This window comes from Lampetra fluviatilis, chromosome 17, assembly GCF_964198595.1.
Source record: "Lampetra fluviatilis chromosome 17, kcLamFluv1.1, whole genome shotgun sequence".
Lineage (NCBI taxonomy): Eukaryota > Metazoa > Chordata > Hyperoartia > Petromyzontiformes > Petromyzontidae > Lampetra > Lampetra fluviatilis.
The window spans coordinates 1,352,048-1,377,319 of record NC_136291.1 but is presented as its reverse complement, the minus strand read 5'-3'; the positions used below and the strand labels follow the sequence as shown (position 1 = coordinate 1,377,319).

The following is a 25,272-nucleotide window of genomic DNA, read 5'->3' as shown; positions in this document are numbered from 1 at the left end:
CTGGTGGTGGTGGTGTTAGTGGTGGTGGTGCTAGTCGTGGTGGTGGTGGTGGTGGTGCTAGTAGTGGTGGTGGTGCTGCTGGTGGTGCTGCTGCTGCTGCTCGTAGTGGTGGTGGTGGTGCTGCTATGCCGGCGTGTGGGGTAGGCGGCGCGTCATCTCGAACCTGTGAGCTCATTCCCGAGACGAGGAGCAACTAAATAAATAAACACTCCCACGCCGTGCGGCTCACGGCCCCCGCAATCTCTCACTCGCCTGGACCACTCAGGCGACGGAGTGAGACGCAGAGAGAGAGAGAGAGACACGGAGAGACAGAGACAGAGAGACAGACAGACAGAGAGAGACACGGACAGAGAGAGACAGAGAGATACAGAGAGAGACAGACAGAGACACGGAGAGAGAGAGACCCGGAGCGAAACACAGAGAGTCATTGGTAGAAGGAGGAAATCGCACGCGCGAACGACGCGGCGAGCAGATTGGACGACGCGAGTGCGTAGTTTAATAATTAATTTATTCCGCATCACGGAGAGAAGCGAGGGAGTGGCGCACACGGAGGAGGAGGCGGCCATCCCGACACCAGCGTCGTACAGAGAGGCACAGAGACACATACACACACATAGACACATACACACACATAGACACAGAAACACACACATAGACACACACATAGACACACAGATACACAGAGACACACACATAGAGACACAGAGACACACACATAGACACACAGAGACCACACACATAAACACACAGAGACACACACATAGACACACAGAGACACACACGGAGACACATACAGAGACAAACACAAATATACATACAGAGACAGACACAGAGACACAGAGACACACACATAGACACACAAAGACACATACAGAGACACACAGAGACACATACAGAGACATACACACATAGACACACACATAGACAGATATATACATACAGAGACAGACAAAGATACATACATACACACATATACACAGAGATACATACAGAGACAGACTACATACATACGTGCAAGACATACTCACACGCACAGATATTCACACACTTGCACATACACACGCAGACATACACTGATAAGAACGCGCATACGGACACACACACGGACAACACCAATCCACACACAGACAGTCACCCACACGCACGGTAGACGAGACCTATTGCATAAACACACCCACACACACACACCCACCCACACAGACCCATTTCATCAGAACCGCCGAGCGATGTCAGGAGAAACTCCGCCTGCAGAGGAGACGGCGCGGATGATGGGGGGCGATGAGGAGGAGGTGGGGAGCGAGGCCGTGGCGGAACGAGGAGGCCCCGCGCTGGAGGGAGAGGGCCCCCTCGTGAGGGCCGTGATTCTGTCGGGCTTCGGGGGCCCCTCGAAGCTGGGGGTCTCGCGGCAGAGCGCGGCCTGCCCGGGCCCCGGCGAGCTGCGAATTCTCGTCAAGGCGTGGTGAGGACCCGACTCGTTCGTTTACATCGGCGGAGTGTTGTTGTTGTTGTTGTTGCTGTTGTTGTTGCTGTTGTTATTGCGCTCCGTGTTGTAGTGCGGTGGTGGCTTTGGCGCAGTGTTTGGCGCACTGCGCTACGAAGCCCTCGGCTAACATCAGTGGCGAGTGCTATCGGAAGCGGCTGGTTCTGGTTGGGGGTGAGTGGAAGGTGTGGGTTGTAACACTGACCACTCAGATGCTCACCAGCCAATCGTTGGCAACCTGGTACTGGACGGTGGTTTGATAGTTGTTGAGGGTTATGGTCAGCGGCAGGGCTCGTGATGGCTCGTTCGCTCGTTAGTTCGTTAGCCGCAGGGCCTAGGACAAGCGACCGCGTGGAGCGAAAATACCGTCGTTCAAACACGGCAATGTGAGTCCGACGACCTGGGCTCGGATTCGAACGCACGGCTAACATCGGTGGCTCGGCCTCCCCCGAGGTCGACTCAGCCTGAAACGAGTCGTTGGTGCGCTGCGCGGTGAACGCAGTTGTGCGTGGGTGGCTCCTTCGCGCCCGTGGTGGTGTCAACCGATGGTCGTAAACAAAAAATATTTTTTTTAGAAAACGAAAATGATTCATCAAACGGTGACCTTCGTCGCGGCAAGGCCGTCGCCTTCACCCACCGTGAAGCGGGAACGTTCCGGACCGGTTTCGACCTTGCGAGTCTCATCAGCACCCAAAGCGCATCTAGAGGCGAATGTGGAGACTTCCCAAAGTGGGGTGGGGAATTGGTGGCAAACGCCCCCTCCCCCCTCCCCTACATGAATGATAATACACACAAACACATCTCCCATGTACTTCCTACGGTAAATATCAATCAAAGACCAATGTTGGGGCCTCAAGAGGGGAGGGGGGAAGGGGAGGGGGGCACCCATTGGATCCGCCAGGTACCCAGGCCCACGATGTCCTCTCATCGGCAGCCACAGGCCGCAGGTGTCAGCGCAGAGCCGCGCGCTGGGGCTGTAAGTTCGCTGAGCAGGTTGGTTGGTAGTTAGCGAGCGGTTGGTTGGAACGAGTGGTGCTGGGAGTTTGTTGCTTGGGGCTCGTGGTTGGTTAGAGCGAGTGGTTGGGTCGTGTTTTGATTGCTTCGTGGTTGTTGGTTAATGGTTGGTTAGTGCGAGTGGCGGGCTTGTTGGGTAGATTGACCCTTGGAGAAATTTGACCCCCCGAGTGTTTGACCCATGAGTGTTTCACCCACAGAGTGTTTGCCCTGCGGAGTGTGTGGTCCACGGAGTGTTTCACCCACGGAGTGTTTCACCCACGGAGTGTTTGACCGCCGAGTTTTTGACCTCAAAAGTGTTGGACCCACAGAGTGTGTGACCCGCGGAGTGTTTCACCCACGGAATGTCTCACCCGTGGAGTGTTTCACCCACGGAGGAGTGTTTGACCCAATGAGTGTTTGACCTAATGAATGTTTCACCCACAGAGTATGTGACCCGCGGAGTGTTTCACCCACGGAGTGTTTGACCCCAATGAGTGTTTGACCTCTGATTTGCATTCACTCTGCGCCCTGCCGCGTTTGCGCAGTGCAGGAGGAGGGGGGGGGTGGTGGTGGTGGTGGAGCGTGCCAGGCAGTGCAGGAGGAGGGGGGTGGTGGTGGTGGTGGAGCGTGCGAGGCAGTGCAGGAGGAGGAGGGGGGGAGGGGTAGAGCGTGCGAGGCAGTGCAGGAGGAGGAGGATGAGGGGGGGGTAGTGGAGCGTGCGAGACGAGCGGCAGACGCGGTGCTGTCCGCTGGCGCAGAGCGCCACTCGCTCCCCCCGCCATCGATCATTCCCATTGCTCATTCGCACGCAGAGCCAAGGGCATTGCGCACACGGCCGTGCGTACATGGGCATGGGCAGTAGTACATGGGCAGTAGTACATGGGCAGTAGTACATGGGCATGGGTATTGTGTAAGAGGGCGATGTTTAGTTCGTATAATATGCGGAACGCCCTCCAAATCATCATTTGAATCTGCGCGAGCGATCAGTCCAGAAATCAAGTTTCATCACTCGATCAATAGATCCTACGCACATGCAAATACACATCTCGCGGTGTTTGTATACACGTGTCATTAGGTGTTTGCTATGTGGGTATGTGTGTGTATGTATGTATGAGTGTACTCGGGGAGCCGTGGTGTAGCGGTTAGCGCGCTGCGCTACGAATCTGGCGACCCGGGTTCGATTACCTGAACCGGTCCTGGGCCTCCCGTAGGTCGACTAAGCCTCAAATGAGTACCAGGTGCGGTGTGTAAACATCGCCACTGGGAAGACAAAGGCGGTCGGGCGTGGTGCTGGCCACCCACCCCCTCGTGTGCCGTGTGCCGACCTTCAAATGTGCTCGCTAACTCACTTGCCCCTACAGTCTGTTTAAGGCTATACGGGTGATCTGTGTATTTGTATGTGTGTGGCGCAGCGGTTAGCGCGCTGCGCTATGAAGCCGGCGGCCTGAGTTCGATTCCCGCTCACGGCCACCAACACCAGTGACGATTATTTGAACCGGTCCTAGGCGTCCCCTAGGTCGACTCAACCTCGAATGAGTGCGATGTATGAACATCAGCAATTGGGGAGACAAAGGCGGCCCGGTGTGGCGCTGGCCACCCACCCCCTCCCTGTACCGCGCCGGTATAGGAAGGGGGTGGGTGTCAGTGCTAACACGCACTGACACCTTGACACACGCTGACACACGCTGACACACGCTGACGCACACTGACACACGCTGACACACACTGACACACGCTGACGCACGCCGACGCACACTGACACACGCTAACACGCTGACTCTCTCTCTCATTCCACCTGGCAGTGGCGTCGGCTTCCTGGACCTGCTCGTCCGCCAGGGTAACGTGGATCCGCAACCGCGGACCCCGCTGGTGCCGGGATACGAGTGCGCGGGCGTGGTGGACGCGCTCGGGGAGGGCGTAAGGGACTTCGAGGTAAGACTATCATCATCAGCAGCAGCAGCATTATCATCAGCAGCAGCAGCAGCATGAACAGCAGCAGCAGGAGCAACATCAGCATGATGAGCAGCAGCATTATCATCAGCAGTAGCAGCAGCATTATCATCATCAACAGCAGCAGCATCAGCAGCAGGAGCAACATCAGCATAATGAGCAGCAGCATTATCATCAGCAGTAGCAGCAGCATCAGCAACAGGGTGATGAGCAAAGAAGCAACGTCACGAGCAGCAGCTGGTATCATCAGCAGAAGCAGCAGGGTCATCAGCATCGGCATAGTAGTCGCATATAACATCATCATCGTCGTCAGCAGCAGCAGCAAGCAGATTGATCATCATCATCGTAATCATAGAGTTTTATGATGGAGCTGAATCTGTCCTACAGGCATGGATGTATGTATACATATGTAATGCGGGCGAAAGCGACCTTCCGGATGTGACGTCACGAGGAGGCGGAGCCAGGTGACGTGGGTGAAAGGTTGGGGGTCCTTAAGCGGGTAAACCGGAAAGAGAAGTCAGTCGGGTTGTGAATGGAGAAGGGTGAGGCCACGAGGGCGAACGAGAGGAGGGGGGCACCGCCGGCGAGCGGGAGCCGACCTCAGAGTACAGCCAGGAAGGCTGTGTGTTAGAGGCAGCGGTGTGGCTGCAGAGAGTCGCAGGAGCGACGAAGAGAGAGGAGAGTACAGCCAGGAAGGCTGTGTGTTAGAGGCAGCAGTGTGGCTGCAGAGAGTCGCAGGAGCGACGAAGAGAGAGAGAGACAGCACGAGGCTGTCAGCGCTGCGGAGTGAGCAGCAGCGATTACAGCCAAGGGGGCTGAGAGTGAGTAACAGCAGCGGAGCTGCTGTGGGGGCTACGAGAGCGACCGAGGCCAACAGAGGGGCTGCTGGAAGAGAAGAGAGAGACATCGGAGTCGGCACTGTGGGGACTGAGCAAAGAAGAGACAGCCGTGTGGGTAATACAGTACGGACCAAATAAAGGACACTGAGCCAGAGATCGTGGTCCAGAGTCGGTTATTACACTGGTGTCAGAAGTGAAACGGCTTGTCAAGACGGCTCGGAAGAAAGAATATTCCTGTGCCATCATCTGCTACATCATCCGACTTACGATTGAGACAGATGGCGCAGCTGGAGACCTGGAAAATCGTGCTGGCGAAACCGTGTGAGCTCACCACGCCGACGACGGCAGTGGGGAGAGCCGAGGGTGGTCTGCAGGCCGACGCCTTGCCTGCGCTGCCAGCGCCATCTGCCACGCGGCACGGAGACGCCATCTTGGGCGTGGCAGGGGAGAAACGGCGGGAAGCCGCCATCTTGTCTTCACCGCGGCGGGGAGACGCCGCCATCTTCAACATCGCGGCGGAGAGGCAGCCTTGCGCTGCCATCTGGAGGTGCCGCGGGGAGAGCAGCCTGCTGTGAGCTGCTGTTTTGCGAGGGGGAGCTGCGAGGAGAGGACGACGACGCTACAGCTGCTGGGGCGGGAGCTCTCCCGTCCTGGCTCGGGTGCGTGACAACGGAGCAGTCAAGTCGCCGAACGAGTTCTGCGAGACGACTCAAGTTGCCGCCCTGCCATCCTCTTCTTGCTGCAGCCCCGGGCGGGTCGTAACGATACGCAACCGGCCTTTACACACACCTCACCCATCTTTCGAGGGCCGGGTGGGGGCGATTTTGTTCTCTCATGACTCGATTGTGCGGAGCGCGGTTCGGTCTGTGGGTATGTGTGTGTAATAACGATGAACGCGCTATCTGCTTGTTGCTCGGTGTCAATTAAAGTGTGTACGTGTGTTGAGAATGGACGGAGAGTATGCTGTGCTTGCTGAGTGTTAAATTGTGTGTGTGCGCTGCGGTGTGGAGTTGTTATATTGATGGCGAAGTTAATTATTAACTCGGGAGCGTCGGGTATCTTGCGCTGTATCATCTCGTGGGTTACCTTGTGCGATGGGCTTAATTGGAAAATATATATATATTTTTTGGTGTATTGTGCTGCGAGGTGCTATGTGCGATGTGGTTGTTGCAAGAGAGAGAATATTTGTGTTGTTGCTGCAATGTTACGACTGGATTTATGGTGTGTTGGTTACCTGCAGATCGGCTTGCTATTGTGCTTAAATGTGCGCGTGTGATCGCGATATGCTGACTGTATGCTGTTACACCGTTCTGTACGGTTATGGGGTGCAATGCATTGATTGACTATTGGGGTTGGGATGTTATTAATTGTGCGTACCTGTTTGGAAATTGGTAACAAATTCGAGGGGGACCCTATTATTTGGTCGTATGGATGTTATGTACACGCGATTTTGTGTATATTATGGGTAACGGCGCTTGTGAGAGAGAGAGCGCGCTTTGAGGGTGCGTGATGACGCCGTTGTGGGTGTCTCAAAGGTTAATGCTAATGGGACCGTAAATTGGCGCCAAGTTGCGTCGCGTATTTGGTTGGTCGCATGCAGCCACGAGTTGCTTTGCGAGTTGGGTTGTGTAACCAATGTGGTTGGTAAAATATTGGTTAAAAATTCCCCGATATGACTGCTGCGCGCAGCAAGCTGGGGCTGTGCGTCTATCGTTGTTGGGATTGTTACAGTAAGACGGGGGAAGCAAATTGTGACCCCCAGCAAAGGGAAGCTGGGGTGCACGAATGGAGAAAACTGGCCACGTGTTCGCACGTTGGGCCGCCATTTTGCGCACACGCGGGGTATGGCGTCGAAGCGCTTTGCGGAAAGGGCCGCCATTTTGAGTGCGCGCGAGATATTGCGCGAACGCGCTGGGCGAAGGGGGCCGCCATTTTGAGCGCGCGGGAAAAACCTCGGTGGGGCAAATATTCCATCTGTTATGCCTGCCATTGTTGATTGGGTGATGCACGAGTGGTGGTCACGTCGGCCTATGGCTGATGGCTGACCTGACAGCCCGGAGGCGAAACCTCCGTGGTATGTCTTAAACTAATGGGCCGTGTGCTCATATGGCTCGGGGAGTCATGGTTCAGTTGTGCGGTGGCAGACTGAACCTGGTGTGCCGGGGGCTCACGGGTTTTGGGTTAGGGCGTTATTGTCTCTATAAGAGAACATTACCCCGTGGGGGGGGTCGTTGATATCTGGCCTTGCCGAGGGATTGATCTTCCCTTGGCTATAAAGCGTCAGACTATAAGAGGCTGGTGTGTGTCCATCGCTGATGGGATAGTAAGGGAGGAGCATGGCCGAGTGCTGCTCATCCCCGAAATGGCACTAGCCGAGAGTATGGTAAATGGATGTTGCCGTGGGTTGACGACCACGGTGAGGGTTACGGCGAGTTAAACGTTACCGCTGGGGAGCGTGGCTCTCCACGCGAGGGTGTGCGATTAGGGGTTTTGTTGGTTTGTTGAGAGTGACTGTGGGTACATGCTGTGTACGTCTGAGGTCTGTGCTGGTCCTCAAGGGAGGACTGCTGGTGGGTAAGAGCAGAATTTTTTTTTGTTGTTGTTGTTTTCACGTGTAAATAATATTGTTGTTAAAATGTAAATACTGGGGCGTCCATCGCGGTTATTTGGGTAATTATTGGGGTTTTCTTAAGCGGCCCGGAATTACATCATCTCCACTACCCTGGGGCCGGGTGGCTGTCGTGTACGATATGCGGATGTGCGTTGTTGTGCTTTGTGCTGTTGTTGTTCTTGTTGTTATATTACATGCTTAGTGTCCTTTAAGGGGGAAGGTCGGTTCACCGCATTACGCTTTGGTATTGTTCAGCCGAGGTCGGCTGGGTTTTTTCTATGGGGGAGGGTGGTGTAATGCGGGCGAAAGCGACCTTCCGGATGTGACGTCACGAGGAGGCGGAGCCAGGTGACGTGGGTGAAAGGTTGGGGGTCCTTAAGCGGGTAAACCGGAAAGAGAAGTCAGTCGGGTTGTGAATGGAGAAGGGTGAGGCCACGAGGGCGAACGAGAGGAGGGGGGCACCGCCGGCGAGCGGGAGCCGACCTCAGAGTACAGCCAGGAAGGCTGTGTGTTAGAGGCAGCGGTGTGGCTGCAGAGAGTCGCAGGAGCGACGAAGAGAGAGGAGAGTACAGCCAGGAAGGCTGTGTGTTAGAGGCAGCAGTGTGGCTGCAGAGAGTCGCAGGAGCGACGAAGAGAGAGAGAGACAGCACGAGGCTGTCAGCGCTGCGGAGTGAGCAGCAGCGATTACAGCCAAGGGGGCTGAGAGTGAGTAACAGCAGCGGAGCTGCTGTGGGGGCTACGAGAGCGACCGAGGCCAACAGAGGGGCTGCTGGAAGAGAAGAGAGAGACATCGGAGTCGGCACTGTGGGGACTGAGCAAAGAAGAGACAGCCGTGTGGGTAATACAGTACGGACCAAATAAAGGACACTGAGCCAGACGTCGTGGTCTTGACGTTTATTACACATAGAAGGAAACACATATATGAGTGAGTGAGGGCGGGAGTGAGTGGGTGATTGAGTGTGTAAGTGAGTGTGTGAGTGAGTGAGGGTGGGTGTGAGTGGGTGAGTGAGTGTGTGAGTGGGTGAGTGAGTGGGTGAGTGTGTGAGTGAGTGTGTGAGTGAGTGAGTGGGTGAGTGAGTCAGGGTGGGTGTGTGAGTGAGTGTGTGAGTGAGTGAGTGGGTGAGTGAGTCAGGGTGGGTGTAAGTGGGTGAGTGAGCGTGTGAGTGAGTGTGTTATTGCAGCCTGCGGTGTGGTGGCGATGAGTGGACACAGTGTGGTTGATGGCGTTCGTGGTGGAGACAACACGGCCAGTGTCTGGTACAGACCGCGTCCTCGACACGGAGTGGAGGGATTGATGATGAGTGAAGTTGACGTTGACAGCGACCTTGCTTGCAGTTGTCGTAACAACAGCAGCGACACCAATAGCTACGAGGAGGCGTGTGCCCGGACGGTGAGTGGACGAGTTTCTGCAGTCACTCAGTGAGTGATGGATCATCAGTCCCGCACCTCCGATTAGCACGGTTGTCTGCGTACGGCGCGAAAGAAGTTCAACACGACGTTCAATGCTCCCACGTGCAGTGAGGTAGGAGCTGTGGTGCTGACACCGCAGATTTAGCAGCATCAGCCGGGAGGTGCTGCTGCTGCTGCACGTAGCTGACTGTAATCCAGCCCTGTTGTGGAGGGTTGTACGTTTGTGTTGAACTTTTTTCGCACCGTACGTTGTTGCGAAACTCCATTCGCGTGGGCGTCCAGGGTGTCGCCCGTACCCTGTGGCTCGCCAGGAGAAGGCGGTCAACAAGCAAAGTGTGTGGACTAATCTCCATCTGTTTATTCTGTCTGTACGGCGGGATAGAGTGATGGGAGTTGGGGTAGTGATAGGAGTTGTAGTATAGAGGTTTGTGTAGTGATAGGGGTTGGGGTAGTGATGGGGGTTGGAGTAGTGGTGGGGTTGGGGTAGTGATAGGGGTTGGTGTAGTGATAGGGGTTGGGGTAGTGACAGGGGTTGGGGTAGTGATAGGAGTTGTGGTAGTGATAGGGATGGGGGTAGTGATAGGGGTTGGGGTAGTGATAGGGGTAGTGATAGGGATGGGGGTAGTGATAGTGGTTGGGGTAGTGATAGGGGTTGGGGTAGTGGTAGGGGATGTGGTAGTGATGGGGGTTGGGGTAGTGATAGGGGTTGGGGTAGTGGTAGGGGTTTGGGTAGTGTTAGGGGTAGTGATGGGGTAGGGGTAGTAATAGGGGTTGGGGTAGTGATGGGGGTCGGGGTAGTGATGGGGTTTGGGTAGTGATAGGGGTAATGATAGAGGTAGTAATAGGGGTTGGAGTAGTGGTAGGGGTTTGGGTAGTGATAGGGGTAGGGGTAGTGATAGGGGTAGTAGTAGGGGTAGTGATAGGGGTAGTGATAGGGGTTGGGGTAGTGATGGGGGTTGGAGTAGTGGTGGGGTTTGGTGCAGGGAGTAGCAGCAGCAGGATGGGCTAGGAGAGAAGAGATGGGTTGTAAATACTAAATCCTCATCATTAATTGGCTGAGAAAAACATCTTAAAATATACATTCAATACAGCAGCAGCGTGGCTCTCCTGGATAAAATAAATACGTTATTATCTATGATTAATAATGAGTTTATTATTACTAATATAACAGTACAGATACATTGGGAAATCGCCTCCACCTCCGTGCGTGAGTCACTGCAACGGCGCGCCGTACCGCGCTGCTCGCTCGGATGATTTTAATTAAAGAAGACAAAGAGGGCCGGGGACAGCTGTGACCTGGTCACCGTGTCACGCGGAATGATCACACGCACGCGCACGTGCACGCGCGTGTGTGTGCTCCGTCCGGCTGTATACTTGCGAACGTGTGGTATACATATGTACCTAACTGCGACGCTACCGCTCATGGCCAACACCAATAACGATTATGGGAGCCGGTACTGGGCTTCCCCTAGGTCGACGCAGCCTCAAATGAGTACCTGGTGCGATGTGTAAACATCGCCACTAGGGAGACAAAGGCGGCCGGGCGTGGTATTGGTCACCCACCCCCTCCTGTGCTGTGCCGGCCTTCATTGGCGCTCGCTAACAGCACTTTCTCCAACAGTCTGTTAAGGCTAGACGGGGGATCTTTGTCTTTGTGTGTGCGTGGGGAGCGGTAGTGGAGCGGTTTCCGCAGCTGCAAACGAACCCGGCGACCCGAGTTAGATTCCCACTCATGGCCATCGACGTGAGTGACGAATACCTAAACCGGTAGTGGGCCTCCCCTAGGTCAACTCGGCTCCAAATGAGTGCCTGATGTGTGGTGCCAGTCACCCATCACCTCGTGAGCCGTGTCGGCCTTCACGGATGCAGCGCGCTCATGGCCCCACCAGTCCCGTTGTTGTAACTTTCTTACCCGCCCCTACCGGACACCTGTGAAAAAGAGCTTCATAGCTTATCGGATTTCTCCAGGATAAAATAAAATATTACGATTCTGTTAAGGCTATACGTCCCTCTCCGTCTCTCTTTCCCTCCCCCGTCTCCCTCCCTCTCTCCACCCTCCCCACCTCTCCCTGCACCCTCCCCACCTCTCCCCCACCCTCCCCACCTCTCCCCCACCCTCTCCACCTCTCCCTCCACCCTCCCCACCTCTCGCTCCACCCTCCCCACCTCTCCCTCCACCCTTCCCCCGTCTCCCTCCACCCTCCCCACCTCTCCCCCACCCTCCCCACCTCTCCCCACCCTCCCCACCTCTCCCCCACCCTCCCCACATCTCCCCCCACCATCCCCACCTCTCCCCCACCCTCCCCACCTCTCCCTGCACCCTCCCCACCTCTCCCTCCACCCTCCCCACCTCTCCCCCCACCCTCCCCACCTCTACCTCCACCCTCCCCACCTCTCCCCCACCCTCCCCACCTCTCCCTCCACCCTCCCCACCTCTCCCCCCACCCTCCCCACCTCTCCCTCCACCCTCCCCACCTCTCCCCCACCCTCCCCACCTCTCCCTGCACCCTCCCCACCTCTCCCTCCACCCTCCCCACCTCTCCCCCCACCCTCCCCACCTCTACCTCCACCCTCCCCACCTCTCCCCCACCCTCCCCACCTCTCCCTCCACCCTCCCCACCTCTCCCTCCACCCTCCCCACCTCTCCCCCACCCTCCCCACCTCTCCCTCCACCCTCCCCACCTCTCCCTCACCCTCCCCACCTCTCCCTCACCCTCCCCACCTCTCCCCACCCTCCCCACCTCTCCCCCACCCTCCCCACCTCTCCCCCCACCATCCCCACCTCTCCCCCACCCTCCCCACCTCTCCCTGCACCCTCCCCACCTCTCCCTCCACCCTCCCCACCTCTCCCCCCACCCTCCCCACCTCTACCTCCACCCTCCCCACCTCTCCCCCACCCTCCCCACCTCTCCCCCCCACCCTCCCCACCTCTCCCTCCACCCTCCCCACCTCTCCCTCCACCCTCCCCACCTCTCCCTGCACCCTCCCCACCTCTCCCTCCACCCTCCCCACCTCTCCCCCCACCCTCCCCACCTCTACCTCCACCCTCCCCACCTCTCCCCCACCCTCCCCACCTCTCCCTCCACCCTCCCCACCTCTCCCTCCACCCTCCCCACCTCTCCCCCACCCTCCCCACTTCTCCCTCCACCCTCCCCACCTCTCCCTCACCCTCCCCACCTCTCCCTCACCCTCCCCACCTCTTCGCCACCCTCCCCACCTCTCCCTCCACCCTCCCCACCTCTCCCCCACCCTCCCCACCTCTCCCCCACCCTCCCCACCTCACCTCCACCCTCCCCCACCTCTCCCTCCACCCTCCCCACCTCTCCCCCACCCTCCCCACCTCTCCCCCACCCTCCCCACCTCTCCTCCACCCTCCCCACCTCTCCCCCACCCTCCCCACCTCTCCCCCACCCTCCCCACCTCTCCCCCACCCTCCCCACCTCTCCTCCACCCTCCCCACCTCTCCCCCACCCTCCCCACCTCTTCCCCACCATCCCCACCTCTCCTCCACCCTCCCCACCTCTCCCCCACCCTCCCCACCTCTCCCCCACCCTCCCCACCTCTCCCTCCACCCTCCCCACCTCTCCCCCACCCTCCCCACCTCTCCCCCACCCTCCCCACCTCTCCCCCACCCTCCCCACCTCTCCTCTACCCTCCCCACCTCTCCCCCACCCTCCCCACCTCACCTCCACCCTCCCCACCTCTCCCCCACCCTCCCCACCTCTCCCCCACCCTCCGCACCTCTCCTCCACCCTCCCCACCTCTCCCCCACCCTCCCCACCTCTCCCTCACCCTCCCCACCTCTCCCCCACCCTCCCCACCTCTCCCCCACCATCCCCACCTCTCCCCCACCCTCCCCACCTCACCTCCACCCTCCCCACCTCTCCCCCCACCCTCCCCACCTCTCCCTCCACAGGTGGGGCATCGCGTCGCCGCCGTCGTCAACCTGGGCGCGTGGGCCGAGGCGACGGTGGCGCGCGCCGACCACGTGTTCCGTCTGCCGGACTCCATGAGCTTCGTGGAGGGAGCCGCGCTCCCCATCAGCTACCTGGCCGCCCACCTCATGCTGTTCGACATGGGGGGGCTGCGGGAGGGCATGTCCGTGCTGGTTCACTCTGCGGGGGGCGGAGTGGTGAGTGACGGTGGTGGGTCCGGGGGCGGGGTGGGGGTCACCGCGCACTCTGCAAGCTGCAGAGTGTCGCTCCGCTTCACCGCTCAATCTCGAAAACGAGCAGGCGGCTCGGCGTTAATGTTATTCAAAGAGGCGTAGCGCGGTTGTTTTTGAAGACATTGTACTCACCGCAGAGAACCGTAGCGACACGGCCGCACTCTATACAATAGCTGGCTTCAAACTGTGCCGCACGCCCTTCCGCATGGCCTTATGGAAGCCTCGGTACCGATAAAGTTTGATTACTTTCGTTATTTTTAAATTCCCTTCTGATGACGTGCACGCCATCCGATGACGTACATGTGATTGGAACGGGATCGGAATAAAACCAGATGACGAACATGTACGTCGTCGGAATGGGAAAGGGTTACATTTGTACATACTATGCACCACGCACGGAATATGCCCCTGGCTTCAAACAAAAGAGGTGCGCACAATGGGCCTGCCTTCAGATGAATGACGGGGAGAGCAGACGCTGGATTTTCTACGAATCTCTGGGGCGACCCGGGATGTTGACTGAGACTCTTGCGATCAGTCATCATCGTAAACGCTTCTCATCATCGGACATTTGGCAGGAATCTTGAGACTCGGTGAGGTCCTCCTGGGTAAAGAAGCATCATTTCGTTGATGTTGTTTTCCTGCCTTGTCCAAGCTTGCGTTCAGTGTGGGAGACATCGGCAGGAATTGATGTACTTACGCAATTTCTACTCAAACATAATGCTTGTATTCTAATTCGTTCGTTTTTCGTGACTTACTTACCTTTCCCCGATGCTTGCACTGCTATCGTTGCTCGTATTGTTCGATGTTGGAAGTCGCTAACCCCCGTGCCCCTTCCAGGAGAGGCTTGAGAAAGAGCTTCATAGCTCATCGGATTCCTGCTCCAGTCTAAATCAAGATTCTGACCCCCCCCCCCTCCCGGCGCAGGGCCTGGCTGTGGCGCAGCTGTGCGCCTCGGTGCCGCGCGTCACTCTGCTGGGCACCGCGTCACTCGCCAAGCATGACGTCATCCGCGACTCCTTCACCCACGTGATCGACCGCACCGGCGACTATGTGCAGGATGTGAAAAGGTGGGGGGGTGGGCGGGTGGGCAGCCCCTCCCCTCCAGCGCTCCCCTCATTACCTCACCCCCAGCTCGGTGCAGTATGTGAAGAGGGATGAAGGTGGGGGGAAGGAGGAGCATTCCCCCCCCCCCCACCTTTTCCATCCCCAACCCCCTCCCCTCATCCCCCCAACCCCTCCCCCCAGCCACCCCCCAACTCCTTTCCCCATCAACTTCGCATCCCCCTACCCCCCTCCCGTGGGAATCCCGCACCCATCCCTCCACACGGCCTCTCTGTGTCCCCCTATACCCCTCGCCTCCTACACTGTTGTTTTTTCATATTTTAAAATCATAGTTTTTTTTATCACCAAAGAAACGCGCAGCGTTCACCTCAGCTTCCCCCGCTCCCCATCCTTCTCATGCCCCCCCCCCCCCCCCATCTAATTATATTATGCCCCCCCCTCCTCCTCGCAGAGTGTGTCCTGGCGGCGTGGATATCGTCCTGGACTGCCTGTGCGGAGAGAACACGGCCAAGGGGCTGGCGCTGCTCAAGCCCATGGGCACCTACATCCTCTACGGTAGCCACGCACGCGAGGTCCCCCGGTGTAGACTCGCACGGCGCACGAGCGGGTTGGGTGACCAGCACCACGCCCGTCCGCCTTTGTCTCACCCGTGTGCTGATGTGTATCACACACCGCTCCAGTCGACGTAGGGGGAGGCCCAGGACCGGTTGTGATATTCGCCAGATACGGTGATGTTTACACACCGAGCCCAATGCGCTTTACACACCGCACTGGGGCCGTCATTTGAGGCTGAGTCGGGGACGGGTTTAGACAAATTGTCACTGGCGTTAGTTGTTCTTGAGCGGGAATCGAACTCAGGTCGCCGGGTTCGTAGCGAAGTGACGCTAACCGCTACACACTGGCACTCTCCAAAAGATTCGCGCAGACACACACACGTGTACACACAGCACGTGTACACACACAGAGACACGCATGTGGATATCCAATGGGTGTGTGTGTGTGCAGTCGCCCACCAACAACAACAACTACGGGCAGAAGAGTAACGCTCACAACAACGAATTAGAGCGAAGGGCGATATAACGCAGCGAGTTGGCACAGTAGAGGGCATAGCTGGCGCATCGGCCAGTCATCTCAGTCAGTCGACCCGTGATCACCTGGGTCTGTCCCGTGGCCTCCTGCCAGCAGCGAGCCTTCGACACTTCACGTGGTCTCAATGTGCACTTAGCCTGGCACAGGCGCCGTGGTGAGGTCACCGCTGTTGTTGTGAAAGTGGTGCTCCATCTCAAGCGACTTTTTTGCGGGTGAGATATGTAAGTTAATTAATTAATAAACTCATCGGCACGCCGATAAAATTAAATAAAAACTTTTTTTTCTACTTTTAAATTATTTTTTTATTTGACGAGTTTAATTCCCACTGAGCTATGTAGCTCTTTTTCAGAAGCGACCTGGCCACAGATGATAGCTCAACGACGAGTGGCTTATCACATGGACATTTATAGCAGCCAAATACTCTAAACGCGTGGTGATGTTGCTTCTAAATGTGGAGGGGAAAAAACCGGAGGACCCGGAGAAAAATCAACGCGACCACGGGGAGAGAGAGAGAGACACACACACGCACGCAAGCTCCAAATATACAGCAGCAGGCGTCAGGGTTGGGATCGAACTCACGACCTCCCGCATAACCGGCGAGGGAGTTAACATCTCCTAGCCACCGTGGCGCCCACGTTGCATTGCGAGAGTTGCGGCCACATCGTCGTCACCAACTGCAGGATTCGTTGCAACCCGCGGCTGCTGCGCGCACCGCTCCAGTGTGTGTGTGGGAGGGGTCAAACACCGCCCGCACATCGCTGACTGAGCAATCATCGCAGCGTGGCTGAGACGCGCTCCGCGATAAATCTCTCTCTCGCGCGCTCTCCTTTTATCTCTCTCCTCTCTCCCTTTCTTTCTGTGTCTCCCCGCTCTCTCTCCCCTCTCCCTGTCTCTCTCTCTCTGTGTGTCTCCCCTCTCCCCTCTCGCACAGGATCATCGAACGTGGTGACAGGAGAAACCAAAAGCTTCTTCAGCTTCGCCAAGTCGGTGAGCGTTGTGGGTTTAGAGGCCACGTGTGTGGGTGGGTGCCTGGGGGGGGAGTGTGTGGTTGGGTGCGTGGGGTTTGTGGCTATTCAGGCCTTCATAGGTGCCCGCAAAGACAGCACTTGCCCAAACAGTCAGTAAAGGCTATACGGAGGACCCTTGCCTTGGTCTTGTGGGTATAAATGTTGGTGTGTGCGCGTGGGGAGCGGTTAGCGCTACGCTGCACTACAAACCTAGCGACACGAGCTCGATTCCCGTAAAACACCAGTGACGATTATTTAAACCGGTCCTGAGCCTGCCCTTGGTCGACTCAGCCTCAAATGGGTAACTGATGCGGTGTGTAAACATCGTCACTTGGGAGACAAATGCGGCTGGGCATGGCCACCCACCCCCTCGCGTACCGTGACGGCCTTCATAAGTGCTCCTCGCAAATAGCCCCCAAAAAATCTGTAAATTCTCTACGGGGGATCTTAGTCTTAGTTTTTTTCGTCGGTGGTTGCCACCCTCCCTGGGGCCGAGACGAAGAGGAGGGGGCGTCTATTTGGACTCCCCGCAGCTGTTCCAGCGACTCCGACACCCAGATGGGAGACGGCATTTAACACGGCCTGCCACCGACGAGGCACAACTCAGAGCACCGAATCGGGGTGTCAGATCTCATGCTTGGGGTTGAGTTTCAAGGCGTCCACGTTGGGGATCACGGTGTGTGGGTCGCCCCGGGCCCCGCACCCCCCTGGGCACAGCATCACTGATGACTGCCCCACTACACCGCCCTGTGTCCTGGTAGAAACGAGCGGACGCCACTCAGCTCCCCCACTCAGCTACCCCCGTATCCCTCCGTATGCCTCGTGTACCCCGTATCGCCCGTGTGTGTACCGCCCGTGTCACCCGTGTGGGTCTGTGTGGGTATTCCGTGTGTCCCGTATCCCCGTGTGTGTGTGTCCCTGTGCCCCCCCCCCCCTCTGTGTGTGTGCGTGTGTGTCTGTGTCTCTCGTACCCCCGTGTACCTTGTGTGCGTACCGCCCGTGTCCCCCGCGTGTGTGTGTGTGTGTCCCCGTGTGTGTGTGTCCCCGTGCGTGTGTGTGTGTGTGTCCGTGTCTCCCCCCCCGCCCCGTGTGTGTCTGTATGGATATCCCGTGTGTCCCGTGTCCCCGTGCCCCCCCCCCCCCGTGTGTGTCCCCGTGTGTGTGTCCCCGTGTGTGTGTGTGTGTCCGTGTCTCCCCCCCCGCCCCGTGTGTGTCTCCCCGTGCCCCCCTCCTCCCCCCCCGTGTGTGCCCCCCTCCCGTGTCCCCGCCGCCGCAGTGGTGGCAGGTGGAGAAGGTGAGTCCCGTGCGTCTGTACGAGGAGAACAAGCGAATGGGCGGGTTCCAGCTGCTGCCGCTCCTCTTCAGCGCCGAGGGGCCCCGCGCGCGCGCGCGCCGCGCCATGGCCGAGATCACGGCCCTCTACGACGCGGGGGCCCTGCGGCCTCGCGTCGACTCCGTGTGGGCCCTGGAGGAGGTCGGTTCTCGTCCACCGCTGGATGAGTCGCGGTCTCACCACGCGCGTGATTGTGTTCGCGTCATTGTCGTCGTCGTCGTCAGACGTGGTCCATCCACTGCTGGATTGATGGTCCTGCCTCGATTCAAGACGCTGCGGTGTCCTGGTGGGACGAGCGGACACCACTCAGCTAACGCTGTATCCCCCGTGTCCCCCCCCCACCCCGTGTCCCCCATATCCCCCCCTGCCCCCCCCCCCCCGTGTCCCCCGTGTCGGCCCGCTCACTTCTGTTTCACACTCCGTCCGCTCGAGATCATATCCGTCCACCACGCACCTCCGATGAGCGCGCTTGGCTACGTGTATATAGTGGGGAGCGGTAGTGTAGCGGTTGGCGCGCTGCGCTACGAACCTGGCGACCCCAGTTCGTTTCCCGCTCACGGCCAACACCAGTGACGATTATGTGAACCAGTCTTGGGCCTCCTGTAGGTTGACTCAGCCTCAAACGAGTACCTGGTGCGGTGCATAAAAACATCGCCACTGGGGAGTCAAAGGCGGCCGGGCGTGGTTCTGGCCACCGCATCCCTTCGTGCGCCGGTCCGGCCTTCATAGATGCAACTCGCTAACAGCACTTGCTCCAAAAGTGTGTTAAGGCTATACGGGGGATCTTTGTCTTTGTGCGTGCGTACATTTCTAATCTGCGCATCTCACGCTCCTCCACACGACCATTACGGTTCAGCATCTGTTCCCCGTCCTCTCAGGAGCCCTGTCGCTCACGACTTGACGTGTCTTCGCTTTGCTCGCCAGCAGATGTCTCGCCACCAAAACAAGCGAGGAGGGGTGGGGGCTAGAGGGGGGTGAGTGGTGGGGGGCGCGGCTGGGGGCTGGGGGGTTCGGGGGGGGTAGCGCCGTCTTGAGGGAGATCTGGAACACGTGTTGACAGCTGCTTCCCACGCCATCCGTACAGGTACTTGTCGGGCAAGGCAGGTATCTATTCGGCGGTTAATAAAAGATGCTCACAGATTGATTGTTAGCGAGCTCCTCTTCGGGTAGGGCACGGCACACGAGCGAGTGGTGCGGCCAAAAAAACACGCCCGACCGCCTTTGTTTCCCCAGTGCTGATCTCTGCAGGTTTTTATTGTAAGGCTGGTTTCGAAATGCAGTGTCCCATCAGCAGCAGAGTCAGGCTTCGCTCAAATCAGTGCTGGTGAACTGCCAAACGTTGAAGGCAAAGGAGTGGTTTCGACATTCAGTGGCTCATCAGCGGCACAGTCAGGCACCCGGCCAATGCCGGTGAACGACCAGATGTGTGTAGGACAAGGAGCCTCTGTCTGTGGCTGCGGCTGCAAGTTCAAGGCACAACTCCTCTGTGACAGCCCCCCCCCCCACCCACAGTGCTCGTGGTGTCAGTGTGGCCCTGCGAGTCTGCGTAGCTACGACCTTGGCCCGTGCCCCCCCCCCCGCTGCCTTTGAAACGCTCGGATGAACGCGCGCTGAGGGAGGGGGGCACAGCAGGAGAGAGGTGGAGGTGGGGGGGTGGAGGCGTCTCCCGCGGGGGCTGTTAAGTGGCTGAGCTCACGGCCTTGCAGTGGCTGCCAGAGACGCGAGGTTAGCCCCGCGCTACAACACGGGGGGTGGTGGGGGGTGGTGGGGGGGTGGGGGGGGGTGGTGGGGGGGGGTGATGGGGGGGTGGTGGTGGGGGTGGTGGGGGGGGGTGGGGGGGGGCTACGCCGCGCCGTCTGCGCCGCATCCTGCACGCCACGCGCCGTGCGCGCCTCCTGCTTCGCGTCTCTCTCCTCCTCCTCCCCCCGCCCTCCGCCTCCACTCGCTCTCCTCCTCATCTCGCAAACTACTCCTGCTTCGCGTCTCTCTCCTCCTCCTCCTACATCCACCTCATCCTCCTCCTCTCCCACCCACCTCCTCCTCTCCCGTGTAACTTCTTCACCACCCACCTCATCCTCCTTCTCTCCCACCCTCTTCCTGTCCGTGTCTCTCCTCCACCCCATTCTCCTCCTCCTCTCCCACCCACCTCCTCTTCTCCCGTGTAACTTCTTCACCACCCACCTCATCCTCCTCCATCCGCCTCCACCTCCATCCGCCTCCACCACCGAGCGCTACCAGCATCATCAGTCGCCATCAGACACAACTGTGTGTCCAGCCCTTGGTCGACTCAGCGTTACTGCTTGTGGTGTGGAACGCATCGCCACCGGCGAGACGAAGGCGGCCGGGCGTGGTTCTTGGCCGCACCATCTCCTCGTGCGCCGTGATGATCTTCCAGAGTTGCTGCTACTGCCTAACAGCACTTACCCCAACAGTCTGTTAAGGTTATACGGGGGATCTTTGCCTTCGTGATGTATGTGTTTGCGTCCCATGTCCCGAGAGCTCACCACCGACTCCCGATGTGCATCTGGCGCAGATGTTAAGAGCACGTGTGCGTGTGTAAGCGTGGTGTGTGTGCGTGTGCGTGTGTGTGCGTGTGTGCGTGTGTGTGTGTGTGTGTTCGTGTGTGTGTGCGTGTGTGTGCGTGTGTGTGCGTGTGCGTGTGTGTGTTCGTGTGTGTGCGTGTGTGTGTGCGTGTGTGCGTGTGTGTGTGTGTGCGTGTGTGTGCGTGTGCGTGTGTGTGTTCGTGTGTGTTCGTGTGTGTGTTCGTGTGTGTGTGCGTGTGTGTGCGTGGTGTGTGTGTGCGTGTGTGTGTGGAGCGGTGTTGTAGCGGTTACGATGATCTGAAACGGTCCTGGGCCTCCCCTAGGTCGACTCAGCCTTAAATTAATAGCCGGTGCGGTGTGTAGACATTAAGCGTGGAGAGACAAAGGGGGTCGGGCGTGGTGCTGCCACCCACCTCCTCGTGTGCTTCTCCGGCCTTCGTATGTCCTCGCGAACAGCACTTGCCCCAAGAGTCTGTTAAGGCTATACGGGGGATCTTTGTCTTTGCACATCCATCACTCGCCCGTTGTCAATCCACTGCTGGATGACAGCCGAGCGACTCGTCGCAGCACCCTGTTGTGCACGGTGGCGGTCACGCACAGATCTCGGTAGCCCAAGCAGGCTTGAGCCTGGCCAAGTTCTTGAATCAGCGTGCACAGCAACTTGCTGCGGGCTGCTGCCACAGGTTAACAAACAACTCCCGCGTGAGCCGCTGGGAGGCCTTCATCCAGCAGTGGAGTATTGACAGCAGCACCGCATGACAATGTACAGCACCGGTGTAGTAACATCACCAGCAAAAACACACCACCACCATCCATTTGCCAACCCACTTCTTTATCGAACTCATTCTATCCATCAGCACCCTCATCCTCCTCCTCCCACCCACTCGGGTACCCGTTGCCAGGGCAACCCCGTCGAAGTCTAACTCGCGTCGCCATGACAACCCGTGACACACTCGCCGAGGCGGGAGTCGGGGGGGGGGGGGGTCGGGGGGGGGTCGCCCCGCTGTATTATTCAGGGGACGCCCCGCGGTGCAAATGTCGCGCCCGCGGATTAAAATCAGGAGGAGGAGGAGGAGACGCCCTGCAGAATTTTTTTTTGCGAAGGGCACAGCGGCCCTGCCGCTTCGACGTTGCTAAGCACGCAAAAAAACTAACGCTAAGCGGCCAGCGACAAACAGCACACTGCCGAAGGTGTCAAATGAGAACAAGAGTTCAAATGTTCTTGCTGTGGATGTCACACCTGATGATGATTGCTTGTGTTGCAGTCGAAACGTCGAGAGAATTTTTTTTGTTTTATACTTTCTTTTATTATTTCCCTTCTACGTGACTTTACCGAAAGAACCAAGAATAAGAGTTCACAGGTTCCTTGAATTGAGAGACATTATTTGTTATCACCATCATTATCATCATCACCACCATCATCGTCATCACCACCATCACCATCATCACCACCATCACCATCATCACCACCATCATCACCACCACCACCGTCACCATCATCACCACCATCATCACCATCATCACCAACATCATCACCATCATCATCACCGCCACCACCACCATCATCATCATCACCACCATCATCACCATCATCATCACCATCATCATCATCACCACCACCACCATCATCATCACCACCATCACCACGATCATCATCACCACCATCATCACCACCACCATCATCACCACCACCACCATCATCACCACCACCATCATCATCTCCCTCGTACTGGAGTTGTGTTATTTTCGGTCCGGGCTACTTACCCAGCGAGTCTGGAGGCCATGAATAAATAGATGTGGTTTGTTTGTGCATTACAGTAATGGGCACACCAATAATTAAAAATGTAACGTATGCTGGTCAAAATGTACAATTCAGTTGATTGCATCTCACAACGCCTCGGAGGGATGAGCGGGAGAGGCACCACAGCCACACGACGACACTGAACAGCCGACGATACCGACACGTGGCGAAACTCCACTGCTGGATGGCAGAGCACCACGTGGTTCATTCTCACCCCCCCCCCCCCCGCAGGTGAAGGAGGCGATGCAAAAACTTCTTGACCGCAGCAACATCGGCCGCGTGGTTCTGGATACGGAGAAGAGCCCCTCCCCTCAGGTGGGTCCCCCCCCCCTCCTCCCTCTTACCCCCACCCCGTGATTTAGTAAGCGAGTGAGTGGATTAATGAGTGATTTGTGGGTTTTTTTGTTGAGCGAGAGAGTGAAAGAATGAGAACGCGAATGAATGAATAATTTGGCTCGTGAATGAGTGAGCGAATGAATTGACGAGTGAGTGAACGAATGAGTGGGGTTTAGTGAAGGAACGAATGAGCAGGTTAGCGAATGAATGTCTGGGCTCGTGAATGAGTGGGTGCGTGAATTAATGAGTGAATGGATTCGTGAATGAGTGAGTGTGTGGCTGAGTGAACTAGTGGGTGAGTGAAATAATAATTGGGTGTGTGAATGAGTATGTGAGTGAATAATTGGGCGTGAGAGTGAGTGAGATGAGTGGAGTGTGTGGTTGAGTGGGTGAGTGAATGAGTAATTGGGCGTGGGAGTGAGTGGAGTGAGTGGAGTGTGTAGTTGAGTGAATGAATAATTGGGCGTGTGAGTGAGTGGGATGAGTGGAGTGTGTGGTTGAGTGGGTAAGTGAGTGAATGAATAATATATAATTGGGCGTGTGAATGAGTGGAGTGTGTGGTTGAGTGGGTGAGTGAATGAATAATTGGGGCGTGTGAATGAGCGATCGAACGAGTGACGCGCAACGTCAAGACTCGACGGGCGGCGCTCTGCGGTTACCAGGGGCAACGGAAATTACGACGACCGTTGCCGTAACCTGGCAACCGGTCCCATGGCAACGAGAGGGAGGGGTAGCGGGCAGGGTGGGAGGGAGTTGGAGGGGAGTGGGGGTGGGGGTTTGAGCTGGGGGGGGGGGAGAGTGGGGGAGGAGGTGGGAGATGGGGGGGGGGGGTATGGAGGGGTGGGAGGTGGGGGCTGATTGGAGCGGGGGAGGAACTGTAGGAGCATGAGTCAAGGGGATGATGAGGAGGAGGAGACGAGACACATGGCCACAGAGCTTTGTTGGTTGAACTCTGGCGGCGTTGGCCTCGGTTGCAGGTCGGTCCACGGGTTGAAATCCCGATGAGGGTTGACTCAGACCATCACGATAGCCCAACAGCAGCAGCAGCAGTAACTTCCATATGCATCAGCTGCAGCAGTAGTAACTTTCATCCATAATACTGGTCTAGTTAAGGAGCGAAACAGTTAGACTTCTCTACACACCTGGCTGTAGCCTGATGACGCTAGTTATAATTACTGGCGAAACGTCGTACATAGATTGTAAATGTTGTGGCTTGGCTCTCCAACACACCGGTTAGTGCTGTACTAGTGACGAATTGGCCACGTTCTGTTTACGTGACAACCCTTACTAGTTGGCTGTGTCGGGTAGCGGCGGGTTTAATGACACATTAATATATTTACGCGATCAAACCCAAACAACCTCTATTGTGGATGATGTTGGACGCGAAAGCCTCCTCCGACGTGTTAAAGTCACCTCCATATTCATCATCGGAATCACCATCGGCAACATTCATCATCACATTCACCAGCATGGGCATCACCATCGAATCACTGCACCAGATTGAATTTAATTGAATGATGACGTCACCCTGATGCTGCTCTATTTAAGACCGGAAGCAACAGGAGAGCTTCACCATTCTTGCCCGTTCTTGCCCGATGAAGCTGATTGTAATTATCAGCGAAACGTCGTACTACTCAAATTTAAAAATGCTGTTAATTCTCTCTTCAGCAGACCGGTGGGCTAAACAAGTGAATTATTTTGTCCTTGGAAAACGTGACACATTTTTTACTGTTTGGCCGTATCGGGTGGTGGAGGGTTACGACACATCTTCTTGGTTCTTTCGGTAAAGTCACGTAGAATGGAAATAATAAAAAATATAAAATAATTATGTTTTATTTGTATTATTTTATTATTTCCATTCTACGTAACTTTACCGACGCGATCTGACCCAAAAACCTACATTATGATCACCATCGCATTCGTCACCGTCCTCGCGGTCATCCACATCAGTGGCGGCAGCAGCGGGCACCTCGCCCAGCAGTGTATTGAGCGCGTGCGGGGTGTCTGTGCGGGGCTGGGGGGGGCGGGGCTGTGGCGATGCGCGCGAGCAGGGGGACCGGCACAGCCCCGAGGCGAGCGAGGCCGCTGAGGAGGAGGACGCCGAGGGGGGACGGAGAGGGGGGCGCCGAGAGCAAGGAGAGGAAACCCTTCATCCGCTAGGAGTCGGGGGGCCACCCGCCCCCCCCCCCAACTCTGCCATTCCCCCCCCCCACTCTGCCACCCCCCCCCCACTCTGCCCCCCCCCCCCCCCACTCTTCCACCCCCCCCCCCCCGACTTTGCCACCCCCCCACTCTGCCAACCCCCCTCCCCACTCTGCCAACCCCCCCCCCCACTCTGCCAACCCCCCCCCCCCACTCTGCCACCCCCCCCCCCCCACTCTGCCAACCCCCCCCCCCCCCACTCTGCCAACCCCCCTCCCCACTCTGCCAACCCCTCCCCCCACTCTGCCACCCCCCCCCCCCATTCTGCCACCCCCCCCCCACTCTGCCACTCCCCCCCCCCACTTTGCCACCCCCACTCTGCCACCCCCCCCCCCCAAACCCCCGCCCGCCCACCCGCTCCTGCCAGCTCAGCGCAACACAGGGACTGCCCAGCGGGTTGCTTCACCACTCGACTACCTAGCACCTGCTGCACACACTCCATGCC

General features: G+C 57.5%; 1 protein-coding gene across 1 annotated transcript; it reads left to right on the top strand.

Annotated features, from left to right (window-relative positions):
- Positions 1 to 248: 248 nt before the first annotated feature.
- Positions 249 to 24,859, top strand: LOC144936815 (synaptic vesicle membrane protein VAT-1 homolog-like). Its single transcript, XM_078863979.1, is given in 10 exon segments — positions 249 to 1,459; positions 4,279 to 4,408; positions 13,203 to 13,418; positions 14,379 to 14,521; positions 14,968 to 15,071; positions 16,537 to 16,592; positions 17,889 to 18,086; positions 22,521 to 22,604; positions 24,677 to 24,730; positions 24,732 to 24,859. Coding segments are annotated over 10 exon segments (1,272 nt in total). The 5' UTR covers positions 249 to 1,226; the 3' UTR covers positions 24,786 to 24,859.
- Positions 24,860 to 25,272: the final 413 nt, after the last annotated feature.